The 9820-nt window shown below is 42.9% G+C and overlaps 1 protein-coding gene across 2 annotated transcripts in view; it reads left to right on the top strand.

Moving 5' to 3' along the window:
• The first annotated feature begins 1078 nt into the window (after positions 1 to 1078).
• LOC139751861 (protein Obscurin-like) overlaps positions 1079 to 9820 on the top strand; it is a 34888-nt gene continuing 26146 nt past the window's right edge. For both annotated transcript variants that reach the window (XM_071667502.1, XM_071667501.1), the window contains exons 1-4: positions 1079 to 1209; positions 1697 to 1821; positions 4173 to 4388; positions 6830 to 6971. In XM_071667502.1, the coding sequence (XP_071523603.1) occupies positions 1709 to 1821; positions 4173 to 4388; positions 6830 to 6971 (471 nt within the window). In that variant the 5' untranslated portion in view covers positions 1079 to 1209; positions 1697 to 1708. The remainder of the gene's footprint in view (positions 1210 to 1696; positions 1822 to 4172; positions 4389 to 6829; positions 6972 to 9820) is intronic.

Here is a 9820-nt window from a genome sequence, read left to right as displayed (position 1 = left end):
TGTAACCTACGCTGCAGACATGTGGGCTGTTGGAATCATCACCTACATTCTCCTCTCTGGCACATCTCCCTTCAGGTACGTGGCTTGGTATCAGTCAAGTTCCGTAAGTGCTTGTAGCTCTTCGGGTGTACATATATAAATCCCCAGGTGTTTTTTGGATTTATACTATTCATAGACTTCTTCCATGCTGTCTTTTTTATGGTTTATGTATTCGTTCACTTGTGTGTGTGTGTGGCTCTGTATAACTCCTATGTGCGAGTAGGAAGAGAAGAGGTTAAGTGGTTCCCGGCGAGGGTCGGTCTTCCTTAAGGGTGTATGTAGTCACCTTGGCTGTTTTGAGTTGCACGGATGATATGACGAGGGAGGTAAATGCAGATGTATTGGGGTGGTGGGCCCGGGATGGGATCCAGTTTGTGTCTGCAGATGACACAGACTTAGTGGCAGAGTTGATGTGAGGAGCTGCAGAAGTTTGGGAGAGGATGTGAAAGAGAGATGTTGAGGTAACCATTTCCTCTCCTGTCTTGCTTCACACACATACGTGCCCTATTATTTTAGTTAAAACTACCCCCACCTCCTCAATCACCACTCTCCCGTAAACCATGCTTGGGATACTCAGTAGATCCGAATACTCACTCTTGTTTCCCTCGACTTAATGGAAAGGATTCTTATATCATTACACCTTGTCCTCAGACACCTCATTTTGAGCCATACAAATGTTAAATAACCTGACTAACAAACACAAGCACCGTCATCCCATTTTCTTCAGAAATCTGACTCTAGTCCCATTCACTCTTGCAGCTGTGCTGTACTGCACCGTCGCAAAGATTATCACAACCTCCGCTCTTTTCACCAAAGCGTGTGTACAGTCTCCCTATTTGTGACTACCCATTTGTACAGTGAAGGGATGAAGTCTTCCCCTCATAGTACCCCATCTCGTGTGTGTGTTTGTGTGTGTGTGTGTGTGTGTGTTTGTGTGTGTGTACGTGACTCTTCATGTATAAACATCTAATTGGTATGTGTGGCTTCGCAAATGTATGTCTCGTCATTAATACCTTTTTTTTTTACCTCTTCTTTCTCTCTCCAGGGGTGAGAACGACCGAGAGACACTAAGGAGGGTACAGAAGGGTGAGATGAGCTTCGATATGGAGGCCTTCAGTCCATATCTCCAACGAAGCTAAGGACTTCATCGCAAAGCTCCTCGTCTTCAAGGTGGGTCACGCCTTTCTCAACGGGTCTCGTTGTTACACAGATTTCGTGACGTTACTTGATGTCACATGTATTTTAAAGGCTGTGTGTGTGTGTGTGTGTGTGTGTGTGTTGGATGGTGGTAGATTTTGGGGGGAAAGAGTGAGGGAAAAAGAGGAGTGAATCAAAGACAAATCCTTGGTAGGGGGATTTTCCCCTATCATCTGGCGTGGTAAATAGAACAGGATTCCTTTTCTCTCTGTCAACAATGGTGTGGTATGCAAATGAAGTAGACCATTGTGCTTCAGTGGATCACGCACGAGTAGAGAGAGAGAGAGAGAGAGAGAGAGAGAGAGAGAGAGAGAGAGAGAGAGAGAGAGAGAGAGAGAGAATGTTTACTCTCTATGTGATTGAATGGCCTCGTTCACCCAATACAAGGCCTGAATAGTCTGGAAAGGAGAATGTTTATATACATTTCTCACTCCATAAATTCCTCTTTTTCCCCCAACAGCCTGACATTCGTATGGATGTCAAAGCCGCCTTGAACCACCCGTGGATGCAGCTGGCCTTCAACATGCCGAGGGAACCATATAGAATCAACACTGACAGACTCAGGACATATTATAGCAAGTTCAGGTGAGTGTGCTGGGGCCGTCGAAGAGTTGACGGGGTTGTGTGTTTTTTTACGTAGCGGTCTTACTGCGCGTCTTGTAGACTTATGGGAGATGGTCAGTCACTGGTCTTCCCAAAAAATGTTCTCTCCACTCATCCCTAATCTTCTTAGTTTTGGTTTATCTCCTATTTTCTCTTCCTTTTCTCGTAAACAAGCTCTGTGTTCCCTTAAGCCATATCGTTCTAGGTCCTCCTGCCGGATTATCTTCTCTTTAGGTTAAGGGAAGTTGGTTTGTGTCTCGTACAAAGAGTGGAAGAAAGATATACCAAAATATGAGTATTTCTTTTTTTTGGTACATTTGTCTCCCTTTCTTTGTACAAGAGCATGAACCTTCTTAGCCTGTTCTTTTCAATGACAATTAATGAACAAGCAAAAAAAATGGTGGTATTAATATTGTTCTTATTATTGTTATTATTATAATTATTGTGTTAGATTATTCATTCTTGAAAACTGGATATGATGTTATCATTAGATTTCCATAAACCATGTTTTGGGTTGATTTAACTAGTGAGAATCTTTAGTACTTGATAAATTTGTAGTGAATGACAAGCCACAGACAGAGCCATGAATTTATACATGTTGGATCTTTTAGCAAGATCCCAAAAGATATCGAATTCTGTTTTGACACAAACATTTAGATTGACCAGGGTTTTTTTTGACATTTGATTCATATCTTCGTAAGAATAAGAAAGCCATCGAGAGAACATGGAGGAAGCGGTGTTACCATACAGTAGATAGGAACTTCAGATGCTACAGTGAGCCATAGGATAGGAGAGAGAGGGACTGCAGACCTGGAAACATTGAGGAATGTGTGGAAAGAGAGATGTTGTTAAAGTTTGCAAGGGGGCAAAGATGGGTATGTTGGAGGGGTGTGGTAGTCCCGACAGCCACTGTGCGAATGTGGGGCGTGGGCCATTGGAAAAAAAATGGTACGTGATGGTGTGGATTTGGTTGGAAATGCTTGAGGAGAGAATGTGGATGTGAAGAGGGTTGATCCCTTACAGAGAGAGAGAGAGAGAGAGAGAGAGAGAGAGAGAGAGAGAGAGAGAGAGAGAGAGAGAGGTGGTAGTAAGAAGAGTCCGTTTTAGAGAAAGAGCTGAAGAGAGTGTGCTGAAATGGTTTGGACAAATGGAGAGGATGAGTGAGGAGAGGCTAATTAAAGGATTTCCACGTCATAAGTGGAAGAGCCAAGAAGAGGGGACACCGAACTGGAGATGGAAAGAAGGAGCGAAAGTAGCTTTGAGTGACTGGTGCCTGAACATGCAGGAGAGTGTGAGACGTGCATGGGATAGAGCGAATTGGAACAATGTGGTATACGGGGGGCGACGTTCTGTCTGTGGACGATCAGGGGAAACCACGGAGAAGTCTTTGGGGCTTTCTTATACAACAGAGGCACTGGTTTTAGTGCATGTTACAGGATAGCTAGAGAGAATATTAGCATTTGAAGCAGGACACAGTGAAGTTCGAAAAGATATATAAGAATTTTGGGACAAAAATACATTGATACAAAATTTTTGTAACAGCTTCCAAGTAAGTGGTCTGTAATTAACCCTGTAATTAAGTGGTCTGTAATTAACCCTGTGCCATAGGCCTTGATATACAAGGAATTGATCTGTGGTTCACATCCCTTCCGACCCACTTTCGTACCCAAGTCTCGTGGATCAGGGACACGTGTTCACGGTTGAACAAGATGTATGTATATGGACACGCCCCCCTTCCGACCACAGGTCGTTGGCAAAACGTGGCACGTGTTCACTACACGACATTACCACGTGGCACGTTTTCACCACACGGCTTTACCACGTGGCACGTTTTCACCACACGGCATTACCACGTGGCCACGTGTTCATCACACGACATTACCACGTGGCACGTGTTCACCACACGACATTACCACGTGGCCACGTGTTCACCCCACGACATTACCCCGTGTTCACCACACATCACCCCATGGCCACGTGTTCACCACACGACATTACCACATGTTCACCACACATCACCACGTGGCCACATGTTCACCCCCACGACATTACCCCGTGTTCACCACACGACATCACCCTATGGCCACGTGTTCACCACACGACATTACCACTTGTTCACCACACATCACCACGTGGCCACATGTTCACCCCCACGACATTACCCCGTGTTCACCACATGACATTACCACGTGGCACGTGTTCACCACACAACATCACCACGTGGCCCATGTTCACCCCCACGACATTACCCCCGTGTTCACCACACATCATTAACCCCGTGGGACTGACTCTTCATCAACACTTCATATCTCTCTCTCCTCCCTCTTACGCAGGGACTGGTACGCCAACGCCTCTTGCAAGCGTTGGTTCAGACGCCGGACCCTCTCCTCTTGCTTCACCCACCCGAGTATGATGGTCTATCCTCCAGGGGAGGTCTATACCCCGCCGGTATCACCAGAGAGAGAGATTCTCCCAGCCAAGATGGATGATTACGACATCCCCCACAAGCAATACTCGTACGAAATCGACGACTTTAAGAACGAAAGCAAGTGAGTAGTGAACGGTTGGTTTGTTTGTGTGTGTGTGGGGTTGGGTGGGGGGTTGTTTGTGTGGTGGGGGTGTGTTTGTGGTTGTTTTTGTGTTGGGGTGGTGTTTGTGGGTTGTTTTTGTTAGGTGGGGGGGTGTTTGTGGGTTGTTTTTGTGGGTGGGGGGGGTGTTTGTGGGGGGTGTTTGTGGGTTGTTTTTGTTAGGTGGGGGGTGTTTGTGGGTTGTTTTTGTGGGGGGGGTGTGTTTGTTTGTGGTTGTTTTTGTGGGGGGGTGTTTGTGGGTTGTTTTTGTTAGGTGGGGGGTGTTTGTGGGTTGTTTTTGTGGGGGGGGTGTGTTTGTTTGTGGTTGTTTTTGTGGGGGGGTGTTTGTGGGTTGTTTTTGTGTGGGGGTGGTGTTTGTGGGTTGTTTGTGTGTGGGGGGTGTGTTTGTGGGTTGTTTTTGTCAGTATTTGGGATTAGCGTGAACTTCGAGGCTATAGAGGTGGGGAGGAAACTGAAGTTTCGGCTGAGGGAGGAAACTGAAGTTTCGGCTGACCTCGAGGCTAGAGAAATGGGGAGGAAACTGAAGTTTCAGCTGAACCTCGAGGCTAGAGAAATGGGGAGGAAACTGAAGTTTCAGCTTACCTCGAGCATGGGACGGTATTGTTTATAAAAAAAACCTAACCTAGTAAGAAACGGGTTTGTCTCTAAATATGGTTTTGCCGTTAGAAAATGGGATGCAGGGTCGTGGCCTCTTATTTTACCTATGGGTTTTGTTTCTTAGTAAGGAAAGGCATCAAGGAGGAGAAACAAGTAAGTAGTTTTATTTTAGGGGGTTTTTATTGACTGTCTATAATGCATGGTTTATTGAGGAACGGTTTATCAGTTAAGTAAATTAGGAAGATTTTGGTTTGATCATTGGTTTAAGGTTTTTATTCAAAATGAGAAAATAAAATAAAATAACCCAGATAATTCCTGTATGATAGACGCGAATACAAAGTAACCAGTGGTCAAATACCGGGCCAGAATAAACACCTGGAGGATTAGGTGTTGATAAAGAGGATTAGGTGTTGATAAAGAGGATTAGGTGTTGATAAAGAGGATTAGGTGTTGATAAAGAGGATTAGGTGTTGATAAAGAGGATAAGGTGTTGATAAAGAGGATTAGGTGTTGATAAAGAGGATTAGGTGTTGATAAAGAGGATTAGGTGTTGATAAAGAGGATAAGGTGTTGATAAAGAGGATAAGGTGTTGATAAAGAGGATAAGGTGTTGATAAAGAGGATTAGGTGTTGATAAAGAGGATTAGGTGTTGATAAAGAGGATTAGGTGTTGATAAAGAGGATTAGGTGTTGATAAAGAGGATAAGGTGTTGATAAAGAGGATTAGGTGTTGATAAAGAGGATAAGGTGTTGATAAAGAGGATAAGGTGTTGATAAAGAGGATTAGCTGTTGCTAAAGAGGATTAGCTGTTGATAAAGAGGATTAGGTGTTTATAAAGAGGATTAGCTGTTGATAAAGAGGATTATCTGTTGCTGAAGAGGATTAGGTGTTGATAAAGAGGATTAGGTGTTGATAAAGAGGATAAGGTGTTGATAAAGAGGATTAGGTGTTGATAAAGAGGATTAGCTGTTGCTAAAGAGGATTAGCTGTTGATAAAGAGGATTAGGTGTTTATAAAGAGGATTAGCTGTTGATAAAGAGGATTATCTGTTGCTGAAGAGGATTAGGTGTTGATAAAGAGGATTAGGTGTTGCTAAAGAGGATTGGATTTTCAAGGCTAGTCCCCAAAAAAGTATTCAATGGCATCTAACTCCCTTTTTGTTTATATGCAACTTCAAACCCTGATCTCTCCACAGCCTGTAGATGAATCCTCACGTACTGTACCATTTAATCACCTCAATTATGATGGATGCCATTAGTCCTTAATGACGAAACAGGTAATTACATAGCATAAAGCAGTCTTAGGCATCCCGTTTTCACTCGGAAGTCTTCCCGTTTCCATCCCATTTTCAACTCGAGAAATCTTCCCATTTTCATCCCGTTTTCAACTCGAGAAATCTTCCCATTTTCAATCCCGTTTTCAACTCGAGAAATCTTCCCATTTTCATCCCGTTTTCAACTCGAGAAATCTTCCCATTTTCAATCCCGTTTTCAACTCGAGAAATCTTCCCATTTTCAATCCCGTTTTCAACTCGAGAAATCTTCCCATTTTCATCCCATTTTCAACTCGAGAAATCTTCCCATTTTCAATCCCGTTTTCAACTCGAGAAATCTTCCCATTTTCATCCCGTTTTCAACTTAAGAAATCTTCCCATTTTCATCCCGTTTTCAACTTTAGAAATCTTCCCATTTTCAACTTCAGAAATCTTCCCATTTTCATCCGATCGTTTGAAATTCTGCCTCTCGCTCTCGGGTACATTTTCACGCCCAACTAATGTAAGTTACCGTCTCGCTCCCTCCATCAGTTACCAGCTGGGTCCGGACACGTACCTCCTGCAGCTGCGGGATGTCGAGTTCCCTTGCCGACTTCGTTCGTATATGAAGGTGGCGACTCAGAGATCTCCCTCCTTCGCCATGAGTCTGCGGGAAAATGACTACGATTATTCGGTAAGTCTCCCCTCGCCAAGTTTTCTGTGGTGATTCGTTTTCTTTTTTTTCCAAGGGGGGATTCATTTATGATTGCCTTTGATGGGTGACTCTGTTCCTTATGGATGTGCAGGGCTGGTTGTGGTTGTATTTTGGGGTTTTTCATGGGATGTACAGGAATGCTGGATGGTTATTTCATGAAGGAAATGAGTTAATTCTGACTTTTAAGACTTTGGCGTAGTTCTGCCGAGTGGTTTAGAATCATACCTTAGAAAACGGGTCTCACGCTCCGTATTTTTGGCTGAGACTTCGCCGTGTGCAAGTTGACTGCAGCAATCCCGAGGTGTAACTAGTGCGATTTTCCTCTGACAAGGAAGATAATGGGAAGAGATGCTCTGTCACATCTGGACCAAACGTAGATAGGAAGCATTTATCACTGAGATTAGAGCCACAAGCTCTTGGGTTAAATTCGTGTAGAGTAGCCAATCTCATTCATTGTTTTAGAGAGAATTCCAGTTGCTGGAAGATACTTCACACACAACAGACGTTGTATGATGATTAGAGTAGACCTAACAGTGTTGTATGTCTTTAGCAATACAAGTGAATGGAAGAGAAAGGATGGGTTAGACATGACATTGCTGTGGATGTTAGGAAGTGTGAGGCAAGTGGATCGTGTGAGGAATAACAGTGTGAGACAGATGGGTTAGGTTGTAGTCGTTGTCTGGTTGAGAGAGCAGAACAGGAGGGTGACAAACTGGTTCAAATAGATATAGGAGATGATCAACAATAGGAGTTATATAGTATTATATAGTAATTATATAGTATACAGTAGCTTATAGTATTTATATATCGGAAGTGGAGGGATCAAAGGAAGGAGGAAGACCAAGAAGGAGACGAAAGAATGGAGGACACTTTGGGGTATCGGGGCCTGAACATTCAGGAGGGTGAGGGGCGTGCACAGGATTGAATGAATTAGATCGATGTGGTACAATTGAGGGGACAGATGATTGGCCATTGGGCTGAACCAGGTCTTGTTTCGTTGTACACGACAGCTAGATTGTGAATGTGTGCAATTGTATATTCATTCATTACAGATGTTACCTTCCCAAGGCGGGAGTCACAGGTATATAAAAGAATAGATTATTCATATCCAGTTTGATGTTCGGTAAGTCTTTTAATGCAAAGGGAGTAACTTCCTGATACTGATTGACTCAAGACTCCAATGAAGGACTGAGGTGGAGTTCTTCAAACATACAGCTTGATCAAGATCATAAACTTGGCTGTCATGCACTGTAAGATATTCTATGTCCAGAATCAAGGAGGCTCTTTTTTTTATTCCGGACATTTCGCTCATGAGTGACCACCTCATAAGCGCCTAGATCCAGGTTGTACATGTAAGTAGGTGGCGAAATCACCTGCCAGATTTTTTTTATTTATTTACGGTGTCTGTAGAATGGTAACGTTTCTTCTCTAATATTTCGTGTAATCATATCTGTGATCTTGAATGTCACTGGTGTATTTTTTTGTCTGCATCATGGTTCTGGTTTGAAGTTGCTCTCATTTCAATAGTATTTTCTATATTTTAGCCATGGCATCTGACCGACTTACAGTTATATTTAATACAGTAACAAGTCAGTGTGGTAAAGACGTCAAGAAGTAACAATATTAATTTGCTAATATAATGATTAAAAAGAAAGATCAGAATTGTATAGTATCGCTGAGTCTTTTCAGGAATGTTATTAATTTGTGAAGATACTACCTTTTTTTTCTCTCTCTCTTAACATGCAACCAATTTAGATGTTTAGAGAAACCATTTAATTCTACTGTTCTATTGTTGAGAGTGAGTCTGGAGACTTCTTTTTTTTTTTAGCTAGATTTTACATCCTTACAGGATCAATGACCTTACCTGATTGGCTGATTCACATTCCCGTGCCCACTTGATCACTTACAAAGAGTCTGAAATGAGGTGCAAGACGTAGTCACACATTGCTGAAAGTGATTACACAATTATGTCTACGCGTATCATTTACATCAAATAATTGCCTTAGCATCCCTCGAAAGGTGGTGTTTCTGTTTCGTAGATTTGTTCACCATGTGAAATATGTCTTTAATGACGGAGATCACTTTATGATTAGCGAATTAGTTCATTTAATGGAACACAGCCTTAGTTCAGACTCGTACCTTGCAAGACATTCTTACCCTCAACACCCCACTATGTTCTTCTGGCCCTGAGATTTCCGAACTGAAGAGTTTGACAGAGGCTAAGAATACACAGTGTGTGTATATATCCTCACACAGTGAACTAAGTAAGAGCTAAGATAATCTGTGAAGAGATAGTGGACATCATGAATGTTACTATCTTCCCTCCTAGATTGGAGCTTAGCTTAAGCTTATTTGAATCGTCAAAGTTTGGATATTTACGAAGTCAATTGGACTGGGTTCCTTCCCTTGACTTTGCATAGTTACGTAGTCAATTGGACTGGGTTCCTTCCTTTGACCTTGCCTATTTACGTAGTCAATTCAACTGGGTTCCTTCCTTTGACTTTGCATAGTTACGTAGTCAATTTGACTGGGTTCCTTCCTTTGACTCTGCATATTTACGTAGTCAATTTGACTGGGTTCCTTCCTTTGACTTTGCACCTCGTCCTCTCCCTCCCTCCAAGTTCATAGTGAGTCATTATTTGGATTGCCTGCCTCTCGTCAGTTCTGAATCACATTGTCCATATATCTCTCCATATTCCCTTACTCGTCTCGCACCAACCGACCCGACCCGACCCGACCCGACCCTGTCGTACAGTAGTTCGTGATTTGTCGTTGTCTCACGTCCATAAAACTATATCTCGAATTGTGCTGTATCGCTCGTAATAAGA

This window comes from Panulirus ornatus, chromosome 12 (assembly GCF_036320965.1).
Source record: "Panulirus ornatus isolate Po-2019 chromosome 12, ASM3632096v1, whole genome shotgun sequence".
NCBI classification, from domain to species: domain Eukaryota; kingdom Metazoa; phylum Arthropoda; class Malacostraca; order Decapoda; family Palinuridae; genus Panulirus; species Panulirus ornatus.
The sequence above is the reverse complement of the archived record's forward strand: the minus strand, read 5'-3'. Positions and strand labels throughout refer to the sequence as shown.